This window comes from Sceloporus undulatus, chromosome 10, assembly GCF_019175285.1.
Source record: "Sceloporus undulatus isolate JIND9_A2432 ecotype Alabama chromosome 10, SceUnd_v1.1, whole genome shotgun sequence".
Lineage (NCBI taxonomy): Eukaryota > Metazoa > Chordata > Lepidosauria > Squamata > Phrynosomatidae > Sceloporus > Sceloporus undulatus.
In genome coordinates this window covers 7,816,401-7,841,062 of record NC_056531.1, presented here as the reverse complement: position 1 = coordinate 7,841,062, position 24,662 = coordinate 7,816,401, and the positions used below count along the sequence as shown (strand labels likewise).

General features: G+C 42.1%; 1 protein-coding gene across 18 annotated transcripts in view; it reads right to left on the bottom strand.

The window, feature by feature from the left end:
* Window positions 1-24,662, bottom strand: part of EP400 (E1A binding protein p400) — a 390,490-nt gene that overhangs the window by 71,657 nt on the left and 294,171 nt on the right. For all 18 annotated transcript variants that reach the window (XM_042441525.1, XM_042441527.1, XM_042441539.1 and 15 more), the window contains 13 exons: window positions 22,769-22,821; window positions 22,121-22,178; window positions 19,378-19,467; window positions 18,288-18,389; window positions 16,914-17,107; window positions 16,104-16,281; window positions 15,850-15,986; window positions 14,967-15,136; window positions 13,412-13,586; window positions 13,160-13,296; window positions 5,751-5,937; window positions 4,324-4,490; window positions 1,175-1,329 (listed from right to left, as the gene is read on the bottom strand). In XM_042441525.1, the coding sequence (XP_042297459.1) occupies window positions 1,175-1,329; window positions 4,324-4,490; window positions 5,751-5,937; window positions 13,160-13,296; window positions 13,412-13,586; window positions 14,967-15,136; window positions 15,850-15,986; window positions 16,104-16,281; window positions 16,914-17,107; window positions 18,288-18,389; window positions 19,378-19,467; window positions 22,121-22,178; window positions 22,769-22,821 (1,803 nt within the window). The remainder of the gene's footprint in view (window positions 1-1,174; window positions 1,330-4,323; window positions 4,491-5,750; window positions 5,938-13,159; window positions 13,297-13,411; window positions 13,587-14,966; window positions 15,137-15,849; window positions 15,987-16,103; window positions 16,282-16,913; window positions 17,108-18,287; window positions 18,390-19,377; window positions 19,468-22,120; window positions 22,179-22,768; window positions 22,822-24,662) is intronic.

Below are 24,662 nucleotides of genomic sequence, written 5' to 3'. Positions count from 1 at the left end.
AAATGGGGCAAGAAGAATGTGCAATCCTAGAACAAACTTTCACAGGACACCCCTGAAACCTAATTGTTCTAGTGGGAAGGACCACAGCAACCTGTCCTCAGTCTCATAAAGACACCCATAAAAATGCTGTAGTTAGAACAAGCTTACACCTTTCCCTCTGGGAGGCTCGTTCTGAGTATAATAAGTCCATGCCACTAACGAACAATTCAGACAGCTAAATCAGCAAGTTCCCAATATAGGTAGACTGGAGCCATGAAGAGGCCAACAGGCAGCAAAGGAAATCTTATGCATACTTTACCACATATCCAGTTTGGAATCACATGGTTTTTATTATCCGTCCATTTGGGGAATCTTGGAATGGCCTGCTAAATACTAATAACAGCAACAGGCCAAGTTCAAGGAGAAGCAATTTTCTTGCTGCCATGCATTGAACTTTATGTGGACCCACTCAATGTATATATTCAGCACGACAATTCAGTTTTAAGAACAGACTTGAATTAGGAGTGGAGGAAGTTGGGGAAGAGAAAGTAAACAATTTTAACAGCCTAGAACTGTGGTGGCGAACCTATGGCATGCATGTCCTCTCTGGCACACAAAGCCATTTTGGAGGGCATGCAGAGAGACAGGAGAGCAGTGGACAGCTAAAAGCCTGGGAGGGCAGGGGAAGAGGAGGAACAGGCGCATGCCTGTGCCTCTTCTCCCCCCCCCCGCCAACGGCCTCGGTGTTTAGCTGTTTCTGGGGAAGTCCAGCCCCCAGAAGGCAGATAGTCCTGCCCCACCGAAGTCCATTCACCCCCCCAGTTTTGCCTTGGCCAAGGTGCTGGAATGCCTTTGAGTCTGGGCACTCAGTCCCTAAAAGGTTTGCCATCACTGGCCTAGAACATAGCAAAAACAATAGCATTTACATTTCTATACCGCCTCATTGTGAACTAAGCACTCTCTAAGCGGTTTACAATGTGTAAGCCAATTGCCCCCAACAAGCTGGGTACTCATTTTACTGACCTACAAAAGGATGGAAGGCTGAGTTAACCTGGGACTGAACTCACAACATTGTGGCTGCAGTACCAGCATTTAACCACTGTACCACCAGGGCTCATCAGCATCAGTATTCAACATAGAACATCAGCATTCAGACACATGTTGAGAGGTACCAGAGTAGCAATACCTTTCTTACCTTGATTTGCAGATACTGTAGTCATAGGTGATCTTCCTCGCACCTGTCCCTGTTGGGCAACTGTAGCTGTGGTTGCTGGGCGTTGCACTTGAACACTGGGGAAAGTTGCAGTCCTGCCTTCAGGTTTTTGTCCATACTGAACAGGTTGGAATAATCTGAAACAGTTATTGGGATCAGTATTACCTCCTAACCACAGGAACACACACGTTATGTAGAAATCACACAAATTTTCCTTTGTGGCATATATTTTAGTCACAGGAAAAACTTGTGAAAGTGCTACCACAGCTTAAAAACACAGTTAGTACTGGAAAAAGAAAGCCTGTGGCATTGTCACATCTGTTCTACAGAAATTGGGACAAAGCAATCATCCTTAAATTTATATCTATTGTTCAGGCCTGGGTAGATGCCATCTACCCAAAACCCTCTACTTAACCCAACAACAGCCTGCTGTGACACATTTAACAACTACTTTGCAGGTAAAATCTCTCAGATAAGAGCCCACTTGGACGCCAATGCTATGGCAAAATTAACTGATGAGGTGTCCAGTCAATCCGTTTATGAGACTAGACTAGATCAATTTGAGCTTGTGAGTACTGATGACGTGAATAAGATCCTTGGAAAGGTGAGGAAGACGACATGCCCTCTCGACCCCTGCCCGTCATGGCTGACCATCCAGCGGGTTGATGCCTTGATGGCATTTCTTAGACGTGTCATCAATGCATCCCTTAGGGAAGGTTATGAACCATCTGCCTTAAAGGAAGTGGTTGTTAGACCGCTTCTGAAAAAACCTTCCCTGGACATGAAAAATTATAGGCTTGTTTCCCATCTGCCATTTTTGAGTAAGGTGATCGAGAGGGCTGTCGCTCTTCAGCTCCAAGGGTCTTGGATGAAACCGATTTTCTAGTTCCATTTCAAACTGGCTTCAGGACAAGATATGGGGTGTAGACTGCCATGGTCGCCTTAACTGATGACCTTCGTCTAACCATCAACAGAGGAAGCGTGACCCTGCTGGTGCTATTAGGCCTCTCAGCGGCATTTGACACAATAGACCACGACATTCTCTTGGAACGCCTGAGTTAGGAATTGGAGGTACTGCTTTGCAGTGGTTCCGTTCCTTCCTCTCAGGTAGATTCCAGAGGGTGATGCTTGGGGACAGTTGCTCTTCAAAAACAGAGCTTAATTGTGGCGTCCCTCAGGGCGCCATCCTGTCCCCGATGTTATTCAACATCTATATGAAGCTGCTGGGAGAAATCATCCGTAGACATGGAGTGGGGTGTTATCAGTATGCTGATGATAACCAAATATACTTCTCCATGTCTCGGTCATCAGCAATGACAACAGATGGCATTTCTCCCCTCAGTCAATGTTTTGCAGCAGTAATGGACTGGATGAGGGAAAACAAGCTCAAACTGAATCCAGACAAAACGGAAGTACTTACAGTAGGGGCCCCCAAACCAGGTATTGGGCCGCAACCTCCAGTTCTAGAGGGGTTCATGCTTCCGTGTTTGCAGCTTAGGGGTGCTTCTCGACTCGTCGCTTCACATGAGAAATCAGGTGAATGCAACGGTCAAGAGTGCCTGTTATCAGCTTTGGCTGATACATCAGCTACGCCCTTTACTGGAACTGAGTGACCTCGAAACATTAGTACATGCACTGGTAACCTCAAGACTTGATTTTTGCAATGTGCTCTACATGGGGCTACCCTTGTGTCTAGTCCAGAAACTTCAACTGGTACAGAATATGGCAGCCAGATTGATTACAGGAACAACTAGGAGTGACCATATTACACCTATATTGAAATCACTCCACTGACTGCCTGTTCGTTTCTGGGCACAGTACAAGGTGTTGGTCATTACCTTTAAAGCCCTCCATGGCTTGGGACCAACCTACTTAAGGGATCGCCTCCTTCCGTATAATCCACCCCATACCCTCAGATCCTCTGGGAGGAATTTGTTGCAGTCTACAAAGACCAGATTGATGGCAACCTCCCAGAGGACTTTTTCCGCAATCGTTCCCACTTTATGAAATGGCCTGCCGGACGAGATCCGTCAAATTGCCAACCTTGAGAGCTTCAAGAAAGCTGTCAAGACGGAGCTCTTCCGGCAGGTCTTCCCGGAATAGAACTCGGCCATGTAACACTCCCCCCACAGACATATATAAGCGAAGACTCGACCCACCGTTATTTTATTATCGTATTATTGTTTTTAGATTTTATCATTTGTAATTTTAATGGATAGAACTGTTTAATCCTTTTTTGAGAGGGGGGTTGTATATATTGTATTTTTAAAGGTTGTACACTGCTTTGATTGTGGTAACAAAAAGCGGGATATAAATTAAAATTTTATTTATTTTATTATTTATGATACCTGTTAAATACAAATGGTAAATTTTCATTTAATTTTTGGAAAGATGAGTAATTCTTCTCTGCTTTTCTTCAAATGTTAAAGATTTAATTCTAGAGAATTTGTTAGTGCATATAAATGTTTCATTTTAGAAATTTAAAATACCATTAAAATAATTTGAAAAGCACCACGAGATGGGAGAAGCTGGCTTAACATGTTGTCCAAACCAAGGATCCTTGCTTGTCACTCCTACACAAGCCAGGCTTTATAAGCCAACCTTGTTCATGCTCTTACCTTGAAAACCGAGTAACAAACCAGAACTCAAGATTTAGGTGACACTGACTGGGCTTACTTGGCACGACAAAGAGCCAAGCTGGGAAGATCTGCATGTCTCAATGCACAGCTTGTTCAGGAAAAACCTGGACAGGATTCTGGATTATTTCTCACTGCTGATCTGTACAGTGGTACCTCGGGATACGAAATACCCAGGTTACGAAATTTTCGGGATACGAAAAAATCCCATTGGAAATCATTGTTCCGGGTTACGAATGTTTTTTCGGGATACGAATAAAATTTTTGGTGCTTTTTTCGGCTTTTTCGCACGAAACGCGGCTTTTCCCCATTAGCGCCTATGGCAATTCGGCTTACGAAGGCTTTTCGGGTTACGAAAGCGGCCGCGGAACGAATTACTTTCGTAACCCGAGGCACCACTGTACCTTCAATAGCCTTTCCCCATTTCAAGTACAATAGCAGAACTTCTCCACCAGCAGAAGGCAAGGAGATGCATTATTTTTATATAGAGCATACCTGCTTGGCTTCAGCTTTATTGGATTAGGTCTTGGGGGAGGTGGAGGAGAGGTATAGATTTCTTCAATAAGCTTTCTGGTCACTTTTTGCCTTGGCAGCACTTGCACCTCATAGCGAGTCATCTTATTCTCAAGTCCGATCAAATCAAAGAGACTCAAGTCTGTAACCTACACAGCAGTGAAGTTAATATTAATATCCCACTTGTTTGCAAATTAGTACTAAGAGCTAATTATAAGTTGAAACAACTAGCAATTAAATAACATTTAATTTTTTTTGGATTGTTTTAAATTAAATGTTATTGTATTGCTACTTGTTTTAACAGTTATTGCAATAAAAGCCTCTTTAAATCAAATGGCTTTCAATTTTGCTAAAAGACAGAAGAGAGGATACACTTCATTTTCCATAGACAGAATTCTCTAAACCTTGCAGCCACCACTATGAAACCCTGCTAGAGATAGAAAGATCAAGTTCTGAACTGGATATCACAATCTGATGGTGGAGGAAATGTCACACAGACAGAAGTTGTCTTTATTTTCAATAGCTAGAGTTACCAAGAACAGGAGGCAAGTATAGATCCAAATCTTAAAGTGTACCTTTAACTTTCTGTCATATAGATCCTGCATATAAAAAATGTAAGGCACCAGGAGACAGTGCTGCAGTGGAGCCAAAATCTGCCCACAGCTCTTTATACTGGGCAGCCCAGCCCTTATGTCAAAGATGCTGCAGGCAGTGCTATAGGTCTGTGTGAAGTGCAAAAAGAAATGTACAAACTGTCCAACTCCAAACGCATGCACAAAACACACACACCCTATTCTGACACTACAGACACTTGGCCAGTTTAAAACAAAAACCCCTCAGTGCTTGAACACTGTCATTCTTAAACCATGGCCTTCCAGATATCTGGGACTTCAATGGCCAGAATCTATACTGTAGCTAAGACTTTCTGGGAGATGCAGTCCAACAATGTCTGGAGAACCAAAGGGTGAGAGCCACTGCTGTAAATTGGTGGCTTTACACATTGAAGCAGAATGGCAGCAATCTCCTGACACCTCTTTCTCAATATACAGTGCACTCTTGCCTTATGTGAGGGGTCCGTTCTGGCCCCCTCCATGTAAGGCAAATAGCACGTATGCTAGAGTCCTATTCAAAATAATGGGGCTCATGCATGATGTGCGCCACACTGCATGTGCCATTGCAACTCCATCAGCACGGCTTTCAGCATAAGCTGAAAGCTGCATAAAAGGCACCCACGTATGACTCAGGCGCACTGTAGCTCTCCATTAAACTAGTTGCAGGCCATGGATACCCACACCTAATTCATAGGAAAATAAGATTACTTTACATTACTTTAAGCCCACAAATGAAAAAGTGAGAATGAAAATACTCTTACATTCTTTCAATGATTGCCTTGCAATTGCTTAGCTCACCTTCCAAAGATTATGTTCAAGTGCTTTTAATATCAGTGAAATAGTTATATACTGCAGTGACTCTGTGACATAGGAAGAACTGGAGAACCGCGGGCTTATGAGATCAGGATGGTTACAGATCTTTTGCAGCTGCATCAAAACATGAAGAACACTAACAAAATGTCCACTTTTGAGAGCATCTTGGGTTCTGCCAAAGGAAGGAAAAAGAATGTCACCAACTTAAACGACAGGTTTCTGTAACTACAGTTCTTCAAATTCCATCTGTGGATGCTTGCATGTATGTGTGTGTGCACATGAAGGCATGAATCATTGGAAAAGGCAATGGTGCTAGGAAAGGTAGAGGGCAGCAGAAAGAGAGGAAGATCACATGCCAGATAGTTAGACTCAATCAAAGAGACCACAGGGCCCAAGCATTCAGGATCTGAGCACAGCAGTGGACAACAGGGTGTCTTGGAGATGTCTCTCATCCATAGGGTCACCAAGACTCGAGGTCAACTCGGGGCAGCTAATAACAATACACACACACACATATATATATCTCCCAGGCACTAAGATTGGAAGGAGAGGGTTTCTCTCAGTCCCACCATTTTCGCAGGTGCAGTTGGTGAAGAGTAGAGAGAGAGCCTTCTCCATGGCTGTTCCCAGACTATGGAACTCCCAGCCACAGGAGGTCAAGGCCAGCCCCCTCTCTGCTCTCTTTCTGCTAGCAGTTGAACACATTTTTATTTAGGCAGGCATTTGGTGGGTGAATTTTCTTTGAATAATGTGGTGTGCTATTTTACTGTTTTTTACTGTTTTTAAACTATGTTTTAAGGTTGGTATTGTTTAATTATTTTTTCAAACTTTGTAATCAGTGTTTTAGCTCTATCTTTTTAAAATACTGTAAACTGCCTTGAATCCCATTGTAGGAGAAACGAACGTTGGTACTTACCCACGATACGTTCATTTCCAGCAGATGAGGGTCCTAACCTCCTGTATTCTGGGTTAGCTCCTCCCAATTTGCTCCTGTAGGCAGGGACAATAGAACAAAGACCGGCGCCCTATATAGGGAGGTGCTAGCCCCCCTGGGCCTCAGTCAATAACAAGCCAAGCGACTAGTAAGGTAAAATCAAGGAACTGAACTTTAGTAACATCAGCTAAGGGTTAACTGTAACACCTTAGAAAAACTAGTCAAAGAACAAACAAGAACTCAGAAAACCAATCCAGCAATAAGAAGAACAAGGCAGGTCCACCAACAGGCAAGGTCGGAGGCCGCAGGCAGCACCTGGGTGGGCAGGATGCTAGGACCCTTGTCTGCTGGAAATGAACGTATCACAGGTAAGTACCAACGTTCGTTTTCCCAGCAGACAGGGTCCTAACCTCCTGTATTCTGGGATTTACAAAAGCCCTCTCGAACTGGGAGGGAAGTGCTGCTAGGAGACTGTGGGCCCCCCGACACAATCTGCTGGAGGACCCTCATTCCAAATGACGCCTCAGCAGACTGAGACACGTCCAGTTTGTAATGTCTTATGAAGGTCGAAGGCAACTTCCATGTGGTCACCCTGCAAATTTCTGACAGGGAGGCGCTAGTGGTCAAGGCCACAGAGGTTGATGCACTCCTGGTTGAGTGCGCCATCACCCCCACTCGGGTGGAGTGAGATCAAGAGTTCGGTAGCTCTCTTGAATACAAGACCTGATCCACCTAGTCAGAGTCGAGACCAATACCTTGTGCCCCAAAGAGCCCGGGCGAAAGGAAATGAACAACACCTTAGATGACCTGAAGGTTGAAGTCCTCTTGATGTAGATTTTGAGGGCTCTGCACACATCCAATGTGTGCCAGGTCTTTTTCAAGTCCTTCTTAGGATTGGAGCAGAATGAAGGCAGGAGATGTCCTGTGACACTTGAAAGGCTGAGTTGACCTTAGACACAAAGGTAGGGTCTGGACGAAGGCACACTGAATCTGGCCTAAAAATACACAAATCTTTATGTACCGACAGGGCCCCCAGCTCTGACACCCGTCTGACGGAGGTAATGGCCATGAGGAAGATGACCTTAAGGGAGAGATGTTTGAGGGAGACCTCCCTCCCGAAGGGGCTCGAACGACCCAACTGTCAGCGTCTTTAAGACCGTGTTCATGTCCCAAGTTGGAAAATGATGTCTGGTGGGCTGGGCCCTGTTGGAAACTCCCCTCAACAGCCTCTTAATGTGAGGATGGCCGCCATTCTAGCAGCTCTCTTATGGAGCAGAACCGACGTGATGGCAGACACCTGCCTTCTAACCGTGTTGGGTCTGAGTCCCTTTTTAATGCCATCTTGGATGGACTGTAGCAGGTCAGCCACTGAAAACCAGAAGCAGTCAATGAGAACTTGTCTAAAAGGTGGATTATGGTGGATTATGTGATCAATCAGAATAGAACCTGATCTAATCTGGACCTATGGCAGCTTCCACCCTACCACTGATCACCTTGTCAACTGGTTATATTGATATTAAGGTGATTTTACTTGTAGTAATGAAGACTTACCACTCTGAAAGAGGAATGTTAATGTCTGACCACCAACTAATATTTCAAAACAATGTGCGGTTCTTTACTGGAACATCTGTGCACCTGTGTAAAATAAGACTAATTCCATGGTTAGGCAAGGGAGACACTGGATTAACCTTTATCTCGCAGACATTGGTGAGTCCATGCAGAAGCGTGGATGCACTCTGTGTTTACAGGGCCTGTTGTCAGAATTAAGTCTCATTTCATCTGAGGATGAACTTGTCTAGAGGCTTCAAAAATCACCCAATTCCATGTAGCAGACTATCATCAACTTATATGAAGGCTGAGGGGTCTCCCGGCTGAATGAACTGCTGATTAAGGAATCATGAAACGGTAACAGAGGACTTGGCAAGGATAACCCTCTGGTATCTAATTTTGAGGAGAGTATTTTCTTCACAAAAAAGATCTGTCAAAGGAAAACAAACCTAAATTTTAAATAGAATAGTGGGCCCTCGATATGCACTGGAGTTGGTTTAATGACTTTGCATGGATATCAAATCCATGGAAGCTCAAGTCACATAAAATATAATGGCATAGTAAAATGGAGTCTCTAATATAAATAGTAAAATCACAGTTTGGTGTTTTTTGTTTGTTTATTTGTTTTGGAATATATCTATATCTGTATATTTACAAGCTGTTGGCATATAGATGGCTAGTGTAAGTCCCTATATGGGGCTGTATGGTATATTAAATCTGAGCACGTGTGCTAACAGAAAACAAGGCATAGGCACTAGGAAGTCCATTTTTCCAGCCGCAGTGGACAATGGTGTTGTTTGGACCAGACGTTGCCATGAAAAACCCAGTCAGGGATAAGACACTCACTCACACAGTGGCTGTGACCCTTCACCCATGCTCTTGTGCTCCTCTGCCATAGCCACCACCAAGGAAGGGGGGAAAGGCAGGAGTGAGGAGAAGACGGGAAGGCCAGGAAAACTCTCAAACCGCTTTCGGTAAAAGGAAAAACTTCGCTGGCTTGAAGAGACACGTCCTGCAGGAGCGTAGGCAGGAACAAGACTGAGGCCCAGGGGGGCTAGCTCCTCCCTATTTAGGGGGGCGGTCTTTGTTCTATTGTCCCTGCCTACAGGAGCAAATTGGGAGGAGCTAACCCAGAATACAGGAGGTTAGGATCCTGTCTGCTGGGAAAAGGCAGGATACAAATCCTGGAAATAAATAAAATAAAATAAAAAAAATGTGTTAAAGACACCAAAGGTTTGGTTTAGCTGGACAAATATGGCCAGGTCCAGCTTTCATTCACATGGGATCCAGGATCTGTTGGATGAGCTGTTACTCTTTGACTGGAGATACTTTGACTAGGGGGCCCCCCACCTGAAGAGGCAGGCATTCGTTGTTACAATGATTCCCGTAAAGTACTAAAAGAGGATTCCTTTGTGGACAGAAGGGATTGGACAGAGAAGTAAGAGTTTCACCTTTAGTGAAAGATGTATTGCTTGTTTTCACTGACATGCTGGAAGGCATGGAGGGTGAAATCTTGCCCAGAATACTATTGGTCTTCATGGTATAACAAGATGAAAGACTAGACATCGGACCAACCTGGGCTCTAGGTTAGTCAGAACTTGCTTTCGGTAACATCTTTTGTATTCCATCTGGTGAGATACGAGCCCTGTTAGGGCTCCAGAGTGAAGGAACTGCTCTTCTTGTAGTTGATCAGGAAACAGTAGTTGGAAAAACACCACAAAGTGGCTACAAGGTCCTATAGATCCTATACCTACAGTAAGGGGTAGGTGGCCTGAAGAGAGACAGGGAACACAGAAGAAAGTGGTCCAGGTTAACACAGGCTCCCTGGAGCTCTGGAAATACCACCACCAAAATCACTTACTTGGTTACAAAAAAAAGATTGACAAAACATCAAAGAAAATGCCCAGAACTTGAAACATAAATTGTTGTAACAGAAACACAAGAACTTTCAGTGGTTGGAAAGGATGTGGACATGGAGATAGGCTTCCATCAGGCTGATGGAGGAAAGGTTAGGGTTAGAAACAAGATTCCTTGTGAAACCTCCTGTAGGCGATGCACTAGTTCATATACTTAAGTTCAGAATGGATCAAAAGTCCCTTCCCTATTTAAGTATGAGGAAGAAAACAGCCTCCAACAAAGGATTCCTGAGAGGGAATGGGCTTGATCACCTCATAGCTAGTAAGTGTTGAATGGCCAGACTAACATATCCCTCTTCCTAGAGCTAGAAGTAGAGCGGAGAGAAACCTGCCCTGTGGGAGGCAAATGAACCCTAGAACGTAGTTAGGTTGAACATGGGATACACACATCTGTTGGAAATTGTTGCCAAGGTCTAGAACAAGGTATAGAATGGGATGAATAATGCTGGCTGCACCACTCTCCGAGAAGTGTGTTCCACTGTCGAACAGCCCTTACTGTCAGGAAGTTCCTCCTAATGTTGAGGTGGAATCTCTTTTCCTACAGTTTGCATCCACTGTTCCATGTCCTAGTCTCTGGAGCAGCAGAAAACAAGCTTGCTCCCTCCTCAATATGACATCCCTTCAAATATTTAAACAGGGCTATCATATCACATCTTAACCTTCTCTTTTCCAGACTAAAGATCCCCAGCTCCCTAAGTTGTTCCTCATAGGACATGGTTTCCAGACCCGTCACCATTTTAGTCGCTCTCCTTTGGACACACTCCAGTTTCTCAACATCTTTTTTGAATTGTGGTGCTCAGAACTGGACACAGTATTCCAGGTGGGGCCTCACCAATGCAGAATAGAGTGGCACTATTACTTCCCTTGATCTAGACACTATACTTCTATTGAAGCAGCCTAAAATCACATTGGCCTTTTTAGCTGCCGCATTGCACTGTTGACTCGTGTTCAACTTGTGGTCTACTTGGACTCCTAGATCCCTTTCACATGTAGTCTCATTCAGCCAGGTGTCCCCTATCCTATATCTATGCATTTTGTTTTTCCAACCTAAGTGCAATACCTTACATTTCTCAGTATTGAATTTCATTTTGTTAGCTTTGGCCCAGCTTTCTAGTCTATTCAGGTCATTCTGACTTTTGATCCTGACCATAAGTTTCCTAGGACTGAGATTGATGTTGAGCCTAATGAGTTTATAGCCTATAATCTACTAATGTGAATCTCATCCCAAAGAGACTCCGAGGTCGTACCAGTTAAAGTAGACTCAAAGTTCTGAATATCAAGAAGTCTCTCTCACTGCATGAAAAGTGTAGGACAGAGATCTGGAGCAAACAATTCTGAGAGTTGTACTGTGTCTGTACATAACAGTATGGTTGATAGCCTAGTTGCTGGTGACTGGTGCAAATATGGGGGTTTTTTTTTCTGCTTCTTTCTCTTGGTTTTGGTTGATCTGCCAGATGGAAATCACCTATGCTTACTAGGCCAATTCATTAGGAATGAAGCAGCCATTCACTGAGGATCAGTAGTAGAACAGTAATAATGTGGAAGTGCCCTCATCAATGCTGACCTTAGATGAATTCAGAATCAACAAGGGGAGTGAGCAGAGCAGAAAATTTACAAATGGATGGTTAGCCATGGTTGGGGAGTAGGGTGGGAAATGAAATACACCATAGTTTCCCTGACCAAGAGTCTCAGAGAGATCATATGATTCCAACAGGTCTGGCCAGTGAAACTCTGGTAAATGTGGCAAGCCTCAATGGTGTATTTAACCCCTAAACCATCACAATGATGGAATTCTTTCCCTTGTATTAAATATTATATTTGAAGAAAATCTGAGAGCAAATAGGCTTCTGGGCAAAAAATTCACCAACAATCAGTGAATCAATATAAAAATATAAAACCTCACCAACGATCAGCGAATCAATATAAAAATATATTTTAGAAAACTATTAATGAAAGGATGGAAAAGAAATCTACTGTATCCCAAATTTCTCAAAGGAAACAAGATAGGTTCTATCAATGCTGCTACTGTAATGGTCAAAGTAGAATTGAAGAACTGGGTATGAGCATGAAAGGAAAAAGGGACAGAAAGATCTGTGCATTCTAGAAGGCTCTAAAGTCTCTATGCAGACACAGACCCGTGTGCAATATATTGAAACCATAACAAAGAATAGTTTTTATCAAAGTGATTTAAAAAAGATTCATCACGATATTCAAAGTTTTGTGATTGTTCTGGAAATTTTTATATTACTAGTACAGTGGTACCCCGGGTTACGAATTTAATTCGTTCCGCCGCCGCGTTCGTAACCCGAAAATCTTCGTAAGCTGAAAAAGCCATAGGCGCTAATAGCGAAAGCCGCGATTTCGTGCGAAAAAGCGCCGAAAAGCACCAAAAAATTTTTCGTAACCCGAAATAACCTTCGTAACCCGGAACAGTTTTTTTCAATGGATTTTTTTCGTAACCCGGAAATTTCGTAAGGCGGCGCATTCGTATCCCGGGGTACCACTGTATTCTAATTTTCTTTGGAATCCTTGGAACACGTTACACAAAGCATATGATTAAGTCACTGACATTATGCATGCTCATATAACTAAGCCTAAACTAGGTGTGGGAAACTTTGGGGCATTCAGTTTATTAAAGCTTACAGCTCCCAGCAGCGCTTATCACCACAGAAAACCGTAAATAACTTCAGGAGTGGTAACACAAAATATCTGGAGAGCTAAGGGTTCTGGGCCCAAATGTAAAGCAACTGCACAACACTGAATACTCAGTGCATGAGGGAGGTTTTCACATTGGAAAGCATCTAAAACTGTGAGTCCTCACCTGCCACTCTACTACTTCACATCACTGCATACATAGACAAACATTGTGTAATTCTGCTCTAAATCTAAAAAGAAAATGTTCAAATTCAGGTTTCTCTTTTGCTAACTACAATACTGTAGATTAAGAAATATTAAAACACTAGGATTTTTAGAACTCTTATTTCTGAATCTCATACCCTGGCTGCAGTATAACATCTTCATACATCACTTTTTGTCTATTTGAAAGCCGACATTTGAGTACATGTTCATATTTCTTTGTCAACTGCTTTTCAACATCTCGTTTTGATCTGCGCAAAATAAATGGCTGGATCATCTGAAAGGATGGAACAGAAAATCAAAGGTGACACATAAGAGTAATTAAGCACCATTTAATAAAGTAAAGCTTTAAAAGTTACACGTGCAATTCAAACAAAAATCAGGTGACCTACTCGGTGTAATCTGATCACTAGTTTATGACAGTAATCCTGATTTTCCTCATTGGCTGCTTTCACTGGGAAATCCAGGTACGATTTAGAGATTCCTGGAATCAGGAAGTGCACCATGGTCCATAGCTCCATCAAGGTATTATGCAGAGGTGTGTCAATGAGGAGCAAGTGGTGCTGGCTGTGAAGAGAAAGAGGTTAGCAATTCACACTTTTACAAAATCATCAGTAGATGTGCATCACAATGCTTAATGGGAAAAGAGAACTATTAAATAAAATAAGAGGAAGAACCTAGAGGGAGAGAACCTATCAACCTAGGATGATAAAACATAGTCAAACTGCACTTAGAACAAGACTAGCTGGTGTGTACATCATGTCAATGCCTATTCTGTACTTACTGTAAGCTCCTTTTACAAATAACACCCAGTGGGACAGGAATAGGAGTTGCCCAGGCAGGCCCAGCTCCACCAGGGCTAGCCTGGAAGGAAAGACTCCTCCCTCCATAACTGCCATCCTCCAGCCTGTGAGGGAGTTGACCATGCAGACCCAGCTCCATCAGGGCTAGCCTGGAAGAAGAGACTCCTCCCTCCATAACTGTCATCTTCCGGCCTATGAGGGAGTTGACCAGGCAGGCCCAGCTCCACCAGGGCTAGCCTGAAGAAGAGGTGGACCTAGTCTGGAAAGGCCTTCCAGAAGAGATCCATCTTAATAGCCCTCTTCAAGGTTTCCAAGGTGGTAATCTGACAGATCTCGTCCGGCAGGTTGTTCCAGAATCTAGGAACAACTGCTGAAAAGGAGAGCTGGGTCACTGCCGAAGGTCTAGTCCTCTTTGGTTGAAGCAGATTCTTCCCAGCAACAAAGAGTGCGGGGAGGATGATATGCAAGAAGTCAGGACCCAAGCCATATAGGGCTTTAAAGGTTAAAACCAACATGTTGTATCTTGCCCGGAAACTAACAGGCAGCCAGTGAAGGGATTTTAAAACTGGTGTAATGTGGGCAAATCTAGATGTGCCAGTAACCAGCCTGGCTGCCATATTCTGTATCAGTTGAAGTTTCTGAACTTGATACAGAGGTAGCCCCATGTAGAGCGCATTACAAAAGTCGAGCCGAGAGGTTACCAGTGCATGTACTACTGTTTCAAGGTCTTCCCACTCCAGGAAGGGGCGCAGTTGACGTATCAGCCGAAGTTGAAAGCAAGTGCTCCTGACCGTTGCATCCACCTGAGCCGTCAGATGGAGAGACGAGTCTAGGAGCATCCCCAAACTGCGGACAGTCCTTCAGGGGAAGTGTGACCCCATCCAGAACTGGCTGACATAACTCCATTCCTCGATTGGGAGTCCCTATTACTAGTACCTCTGTCTTACCTGGATTCAACTTGAGTTTGTTTTCCCTCATCCAGTCCATTACCAATTCAAGACACAAACACTAAATCTGTAGAAGGCTAGCTTATACCATAAGAACCAATTACTTTCTAGGCTAACTGTAAGACTCTCAAATGGGAGTCAAAGGAGCTTACTGATGAGGTGGACAAGAAGAAAATACATTTCTACAAGCTTCAGACCTGTGGAGACTGAAAAGTGCTTCCCAGTGCTTCTCTGTCATGTTTTTAATCTGCTGCATCTCATCAACAACAAGGTACTTCCACTCCATCTTCATGAATGCATGGTGTCCTTTGAAGAGCTGCTTATAGGATGTGATACACACATTGAAACTATTGGCTTCTATCCACTCCTACAATAAAAAAGGAAATTTGAGGAAATGCAAAAAGATCTACAGCAGGGGTAGGCAAATCAAGAGGGAGTGAGGGCCATTTTCTTCCCACCAACCCCACTGTCACATTTTGGAGAGCCAGTGGGGTTGGTGGGGGGAAAAGTCACTTCCAACTGTCATTTGGGCTGATTTTTTCCCCTTCAGGTTTTAGGGGAGTTTAGGGACACTGGAAGAGCGCAGGAAGTAAACTGCTTTATTTGTGACTGGTTCTATGCCAATTTGACCAGTTTTGGGAAGAGAAATAACCTGAAAAACGGCATGGTGTTGTTGTTTTTAATGGGGCTCTGGGAAGGATACAGTGAGCTCGTTTTGGGGTCCCAGGAGCCACACTTTGCCAAACCTCTATTGACAGTGTAACAGAAGAGCTTAGAACTTGCGGGTATAGGTGGGACTTCCAGAGATTACAGCTTTATTCAAAATAACGGTATTTATACAGATACATGCCAGAGAATGTGTTAGAAGGGGTAAGAGCTATGGCTCTCTTCCCCACTTTATCTCTAATTGAAGAACAAACTTAATAAACATTTGGGTATTTCTCCAGGTGGACTCCTCCTCTGTGAAAAAAATTTGGATGGAAAAGTGAAGGTATAAATCTAATAGATACGAAATCAATGCAGATTCAATTATGCTCAGTAGACAGACATGGAACACACTTTAGCTATATATGACCGTACCTGTCTTTTTGCTCTGAGTTCTTTCTGGCTGCCAATATAGAGCAGGATTTTCAGCCCAGGACACCAACGCTTCAGTTCAAGCTCCCATTTAAGTATATTACAACTTCGGACGACAACAAGGTGAGGACCCCAATCACCTATGAAGAAGGAATTTTGTCCAATAAATCCACTCTAGCACACAAGGCATCCATTCTGCCTCCCCAATTTAAGAGAATTAATAGCCACAAAACAGGAAAGGACAGAGACTGGCTTACCCTCATTACAGGCAAGGTGTGCAAAAAAGGCAATGACCTGCACTGTTTTTCCAAGCCCAGCCTCATCTGCCAAAATACCATTGAGATTCTTCTTGTACAGTTTGGCTAGCCAGTCTAAGCCAATCTTCTGATACTCTCGGAGTGAGCCATACAAGAGAGGTGGAGTGTTGTATTTAACCTACAACAAAATGCATCTATGTGATTTGGATTTTTTCCATGCTACAAGATAGGAGGTGGGTTTTTTTTTTTTTTACTAATTTCAGTTTATTTACACAAATCAAAACAACAGGGGAGGGTGCTGCTTCACTTCTGTCCTGCATGTGGGCTTTCCATGGGTGTAAGGCTGCCACCATAAGACTCTTTTGGATGATTATGAAGCAAAGTTCTTAGCAAACAATTTATGTTCAAGTTTAAATTGACATGGATATGTGGTTTTGTATGGGGACACTGGATATGATGATATATGCAGACATGGAGGTCGAACCCTGCACAGCCACAAACCTTTATGGACAAGTCAACTAATCAGTTCAGATGTTTCAGCCAAACATGTGCAGGGGTCATTTGCCGCCTATGCCGGTACCCTCCCTCCTCCCACCTGTAAGTCTATAATTGCACCTGGATTGGGCAAAGTGGTCTGACTTCTGTTTAGCTATGAAATAAAGTAGAGGGGAAAAACCAAAGTCACTAGTACTGAAGCAAAAACTTTCTCCTGTGAAGTGCAGGAGTGGGGTTTTTAAACTACTGTGGAAGTCTTCACATTAGACAGGAAATGCTCTGCACAGATAAATGTGTATCAAAGAAAATGCTTACTGCAGTTGTGATCCGGGCACTGCCTTTTGGCAAGAGTGCTTCTGCTGTAGCTGCCACTTCTGCTATGTCTTTCCCATGCTTCTTTGTAGGCACTGCTCTCTCAGCACCCTTATACTGATCAATGCTGAGGAGAGAGTCTATAAGAATAACCTCCTTTTGAAGGACTTCTCTTTCTGCTATGTGGTCTTCCATTTCTGACCAAACAAGAAACAAGAGAATCAGCTGTGTATAGATATTAATATATGTGCATTAACCAATTAATATGTATTTATGCACAGATTAAAATATAAGACAGTGAATCCGGGGAAGAATAAGACACTAAGAGGCAGCAGGTACTAATAGTGTATCCTCTTGACTTACAGGCTTTCAGACAGTAATATAAAATTGTGGCAGTGCAGTAGAATTAGGCTTAGATTCAAATCCCTGCATAGTTAAGGACTCATGAGGCAGCCTTAAGCAAGCCAATATGTCTGAGTCTAAACTACTTTTACAGTTGTTACAAGGCTAACAAAGCAATACCATTTTGCAATATGCATTACATGAAATATAAAAAGAACAATTGAATTGTGACAAGTTTATCTAGAAAAGGCTAATCCCTTTATATATACTGGATGCCATGCCTCTCATATGGAAAAGTAGCAGGAAATTTTCCATTTAAGCACCATGTTTGTTTCTACAGTAGCCATCAGCTATGGAAAAAAAATAGGATCAGCACATTTGGACTGCAAAAGATCAGGTACGTATGAATTAATACAATTCCTGTCATGCAGGAAAAGCCCTTTGTTGATTACAAGATCTATGCATCTCCTTATATCTCCCTACTCCTCACACCTTAAAATCTAAGACCACAAGTCAACAAAGCCAGAGCAGAGTAATGGCTGAAATATGATTCAAAAGGTCGTCAGTTCAAACAGTAATTTTGCCATTAGGTGATATTAAGCATAATTTTTTCACTCAGCCACACCCTCCTCTTTTGCCTCCAACACATCTGAAATAACTGGGTAACAGCCATGACCTACTTTATAGGTTTGTTGTAAGGACTGCTGGATAACAGGTCTAGAGAAACTTTGGCACTCCAGATGTCTTGGCTTAATTTCCTTCAGTCTCTTACTGTAGGTTATGCTGTGGTACAAAAGCAAATTCTAGGCCAAAATATCTGAAGGGTCAAAGGTTTTCCAAACATTAGATAGCACCACTCTGAATATTCTAAATCACTTTATAAGCACTTGTTATTTTACTAGCCTAAAGGCCTTCTCAAAAATAGAGGGGCAATAATCTGCAGAGAATAAAGGTAAATGCAGAAAGCTACACTTATCTTTTGAAGGCCAATGAATTTCTAAATATATTTTATAATCAAACACTGAATAAAAATACCTTCTTCACTGGTATCTTCTTCAGATTTCAGTTGTGGCCAGTGCAAAGTTTCAGCAAAGGCACCTTCATACATCTTCATCAAATCATCCAAAGGCAGCTCAGCTAAATATAATTGAAAAGACAAACTACTACTAAATATTTTAAAATAATCATCATCTTCATCTATTAATTCCCCGTCTTGAAGGAAGTTTTTTGTCAGTTTTTCGGGCTATGTGGCTGTTATAGAAGAATAAACCATGTTCTCACCATAGGCCACAGCTTTGATTCCGTACTAAAGTAGAGGAGGATGGAATCTAGATGTGATATTTCAACAAGGGCCCTTTTAAATTAACATCCAGGCAAACCTTTCATTTCATTTATTTATAACACTTTTATACCGCCTACTGTAATAATACCTCTTAAGTGGTTTGCACAGAATAGACTAGAAACTGCATGTTTCTTGCTAATGTCCAGAAATGTCCTTGAAAGATAAAACAGAGCAATGCCATTTTGGAAGATTTTAATTTCTGGAGCAGACAACACCTTCTCATTCATATATTCAAAGCCTCAAAGCCTTCAAAATCCTGAGACTGCAAATGAAACTAGACTGATAAGCTCACCAAAGAACAGAGAAGGATCCAAGGAGTAGGATTATTAGTGGCTTCGAACCAGAAAGGGGAACTCACCTTGCTTATTTCCCCCTGAGGCACATGGACATTTTGCAGAAGACCTGGTCAATCTTTCCCTACTACCTATAAAGACCCATAAAGACTCTACTCTGTCAGCTGGTCAATCACTCAAACCCCTACATGATGATATAACAGCCAGGGTAGCAATTATGCAAAAAATGTATGATACCCTTTGATTTACAAACACACTGAGTTCTTTTTATGTATGCCACATCTCGGATATAAAACTTAGGAAGCTCTGTGAAGACTGAATAACAGGGCAACAAATTCATTACAGTCTGATATGCTGTACTTAAAATAAGTTATAAAGTAAATATGAACAGGAAATTCTACAACCAATGCTAAAAGACAAATAAAGGGGATGAGATCCAGGGAAATGTTATTTTCCAGTCCTAGGTGATAGATATCCTGTGGACTCTCACCTTCCTTGGCCAAAGTAGACAGTTCAGTTTGATGGTTTACATTGCCTTCTTTAGCCTCTTGCTCCTCAATGGTTTCCTCTTCATCTTCAACTAGAATAAAACATAAACCTCACAAATTGAGATAAGAGTAAGAAATCACACCCTGCTGCCAGGACATTCAATCTGGCCATTTAACATACAGGGCGCCCGCGTTATACACAGCTTTGAGCTTATGCGCTCAAGCCATGGGGCGTGCATGGGGTGCAAGGGGCGGCATGTCCCATTCAGATGAGTGGGGCGCATGCCTATGGCACCGCACTGCCATGCACACAAGACCTATTCAAATGAATGGGGCTCCAGCATAGGCAGAATTCGCCTTACGGGGGGAGGGTGTTTCAGAATGGATCCCCCGCGTAAGGCAAGGGTCCACTGTACTACTATGGCCTTCCTAGACATCAGGCAGTGAAACAATGTCTTTTAAAAAATGAAAAACACATGTAAGAACACACACACTTTCATATATTCACCTAAGTTCTACTAACACCAGTGGATGTATAAATATATATGGCTTGATTGTCAAAACCCTCTGCCAGGTGCTACCATTTTCCAAGTCAACACAGGTGGTTTACCAGGGACAAAGCCTTCACAATGGTGTTGTCACTTTCTTGGAACACCACCCCACAATCTATTAATCAGCCTTCTGCTTTCACATATTTTAAATGTCAGATTCTTAAAAAGACCGTTCTGATAACATAAACATTTGGCAGCATTTCATTGACTTCTGTAGTTTTATATATGCACACTTGTGTCTTTTTTCGGCTGCTGTGTTCTATTTACAGTTTTACTCATTCTTCAGAGTTTCCCATAATAATGTTTTTTCATACTGTGGTATTGTTTTAAATTTGGAATCATACAGTCAAAAGGCAAAAATTTAAGTATTTTAAAAATGAATAAATGTATACAGATGCAAGATTGGTGGAATGGCAGAAACTGCCATTGTTTATATTTAGTCCTTGACTTTCCCCTTCCAAAATGTAGACCATGGAAGAGTCCCCTTTTTCCACAGACAATGTGTTTTCATGGCTTACATCTTCTCTCAATTTTAAATTGGTAGTGTCATATGATTGAGACTAACCAGTGAGTGAGAGCCCCATTGGCACATATAGAAGTAAAGAGCAACCGTTGATTTTGATTGATTGATTTCATATCACCATTTTCTCCCAAAAATGGGACCCAATTCAAAGAAGCTGGAAGAAAACCAAAAGGTTCTAACGTAACCTTTGCCAACTTGGTGAAACACTGAGCAGGGATGATGAGATTTTTAGTTCAACATACATGAGTGGGAAAGACTGATCTAAAGATTTGTGTGGCAGCTATGCATGAAGCATAACCTAGGTACAAAAGCAGATTGTATAAATTCAAACTGCAAGTTACAATTTTCAATGTTCTGTTGTTATTGTGTGCCTTCAAGTCACTTCTAACATATGGTGATGCTAAGGTAAAACTATCACTGGGTTTTCTTGGCAATATTTATTCAGAGGGGCTTTGCCTTTGCTTTCCTCTAAGGCTGAGAGCATGTGGCGTACCCAAGGTCACCCGGTAGGTTTCCATGGCCCTGGGGAGATCCAAATCCTAGTCTCCAAAGTCGTAGTGCAATGCTCAAACCATTACACCATGCTGGCTCTCTTTCAATGTTCTGTGTGTATGAGCCTTTAAGTCACCTGTTGACTTATGGCACCCCTCATTAATTTCATGGAGTTTTCCTAGGCAATGATTACTCAAGAGGCAGTTTTGCCAGTTCCTTTCTCTGAAATATTGCCTACAGTACTTGATATTTGTTGATAATCTCTCATTCAAATATTAACTAGGACTGACCCTGCTTAACTTTCAAGATCAGACAGGATCTGATGCCTTTAATGTTATTTGCATGCCAAAAATGAATGTGTTTAGAAGAAAGGTTCCAGAACTACTCTTGACCCGCTGCATTAATTTCCTTTCTGTAGGGATTCCACATACATACCATACTCTTTATGTACTGACAGCCAAGCATTCAAGTGAATCCTACATTTACTCTCTTTAGTAGCATAATCAACCTATTAGCTTATTCTACTCCTCAAACGCAGATTCTCTAGATACAAAATGGCACACAAGACACACAAGAGCTATGAATCAGGAATCCCAAGGATTCCAGGAGGAATTTCCGGGGTAAAGGAGGAGGAATTCAAACAATCCAGTAAAGTTTTTCTGGGTTTTCTGGGCTATGTGGCCATGTTCTAGAAGAGTTTGTTCCTGATGTTTCGTCAGCATCTGTGGCTGCCATCTTCAGTCCAATAAAGACTTAGCATGCTCTCTGGCCACAGAATTCTGACAAATTTTGGGTAGAAAAATAACCTAGAAAATCAAGAGGAAATGGAAAGTAAGGCTGCATCCAAACTGTAAAAATAAATCCAGTTTGACACCACTTTAACTGGCATGGCTCAATGCTATGGAATTCTGGGAATTGTAGTTTATTGTGGACAGAGTAGGCCAAATGTCTCACAAAACTACAATTCACAAAATTCCATAGCATTGAGCCATGGCAGTTAAAGTGGTGTCAAACTGGATTATTTCTGCAGTGCAGATGCAGACCAAGTATCCTGATCAAACAGTACTCCATTCCACCAGATTTCACTGCAGGTCCCACTTATTCCTTCATATTTAAAATGAAATGAATGAGACTGGCAGGTGAAATTAAAACAGCAGAGTTGCAAACTAAATGACTAACCTTCATCATCTGTCAATGATGTGCTTGCCTTTCTCTTTCTTCCAGATGACCATGAACCCTAAAAAACACATAAAAACTTCAAATCTATATTAAGAGCATCAGAAGTCTTCTCTGGTAAAGTCCATTTGTGGCACCCACCCTCCAAAAACACAGTTAAGACTTGGGAAAAGTATCCATCAAAACCCCTCAGTCAAAGAATGCCCCTTGTAATTTAAGGTAAAAATGTAATATTCTCTTCCTACACATAAATAAATATTAATTTCATCAAAAATGAAAGAGAATGATGTAAACAACCTAAACCTGCTGTCTGCTGCTTTGCTTTAATCCATGTTCCATAAGTGGCAAAATTTGGGGTGCTTTACTGATACCTTGAAGAAGTGAGAACAAAATAGCTGGAGCTTCTTGTGCTTATTATTTGAAATCCAACATTATTATTATTATTATTATTATTATTATTATTATTATTAAATATCAGGCTTCCTATCTATACAAGTGCAGTATCTAACAGCCAAATTATTTACACTTTGTCTTTACTATATTGAGGAAACTCACTCATTGGAAGGACTCTGGCACACTTTGGTATTTCAAATGGAAATGAAAATATAAACTAAGTCCAAGATAAGCATTAGGACAGGGGGACAACCTTACCAGATCTGCTTCTTTTTCCAGCAGACTATCTTCTATATGTCTTATATATTTACCTGTAAAAGAATTAGGTATTATGCAGTTTTTACATCACTCAAGATGGTCTGTATACAAAAACATGTAAGGTCACTCTGAAAAAAAAAGGAAAGAAAACCGAGCAAGATACCAATGTTACTTACGTCTGCATAGTCAGCAGGCTGGATAAAGATGCATGAAGAGTATGAGTACAATATTATTTGCAGGGCTTGCTCAGATATGATAACACACTAAATCCTGTGTTTTATAGTCACACATGCAATACAAATCCTCTGTTTAAGTGTTTTGCTTTCATGGACATCTGATAGCATTCCATGAAAAAGTTAAAATAAAGAAAAATACTACGTTCAGCTATAATAATAAATAATAAAATGTTTATTTATATTTTCCCGCCTCTCCCAGGTGTACTGAAGCGGGATTACAACCTGATATAAATATACAAATACAAAGCACAGCAATAAAATACATAAACACTTAAAATTAAAAACACGCTATTGAAAGGCAACAGTGGGATAAAGATATTTCAATCCTAATCAAAGAGGTGGATCCATGTGTCTTATACAAGATTGGGTGGGTATGCTCGGCGGACGAGATCCGTCTTAACTGCCTTCTTAAAAGTCTCCAAGGACTCTTCCAGGAGACTGTTCCACAATCTTGGAGCGACTGTGGTGAAAGCTCTTTGGGAAGTTAAGGCTAGTATAGTCTAGTCATCTAGTCCGAGGTTGGGGCTAGTCTAGCTATTATCTTAAACCATGATTTGGTGCTTTGTGAGTAAAATTTGGATTATCATCAACACTCATCCCATATTCTAGTTAATTTAGACTGGTCTGCATTCAATAGCAAACTATGTTTTACCAACAAACATGAAAAAGAAGGAAAGCACAGCCCAGGAGTCTGAACTGAGGCACACAAAAATTTGACTCAAAAGAGTAAAGAAGTTATTAGGGTTAGAAAGATGGAAGCAGTTTATTTTCATGGGTTGCAATGTGGCATCCCCATAGTTCTTTGAACTATGCAGCTAGACAATAGATTTGAAGCTCTTTTTCTTATCAAGGAGGACGAGGAAGAGGTGCATGGACATTCTTCAGACACAGAGCAGCCAAGCCTGAGAGTTCCACCAGAGGGAACAGTTGCTGCTAAGCCTTGGAGGAGACGTGTGGTCGTGGTGGGTGACTCCTTGCTGAGGGGCACAGAAGCAGTGATTTGTAGGCCTGACAAGATGTCTCGAGAGGTGTGTTGTCTCCCTGGGCAAAGATCCGTGATGTGACAGACAAGCTAACAAGACTGGTCAAGCCTACTGACCAATACCCCTTCCTTTTGGTCCACGTGGGAACCAATGATACTGCAAGACACAGCCTTCAGAATACCAGGAGGGATTACGAGGCTCTGGGTAGGAAGCTGAAAGAAATGGATGCAAAACTTGTCATCTTGTCTCTTCTGTCAGTTCAAGGCCATAGTCCAGGAAGGGAGAGGAAAATAAACAACTGGCTCCGCATATGGTGCCACCGAGAACGATTTGGATTCTTTGATCACGGGCTGCGGTTCCATGGGGGGGGGGGGCTTCTGGCTACAGATGGGTTGCATCTCACGCCAGTTGGAAGAAACGTTTTTGGCAACAGTCTCAAGAATTTGGTCAGGAGGGCTTTAAACTGAGTTACGTGGGGGAGGGAGACAGTATTCTGGAAGGCAAAAGTGCTGGTGAAAATAGCCAAACTGTCATAGAGGGAACAAGGCAAATCGTGCAAGGACCCAACAGTGGGAGGCAAAAAATCTTGCACAGGCAGCAAATACAAGGGACACATGGTCTTAGATGTCTCTACACTAATGCACAGAGCATGGGAAATAAGCAAGATGAACTTGA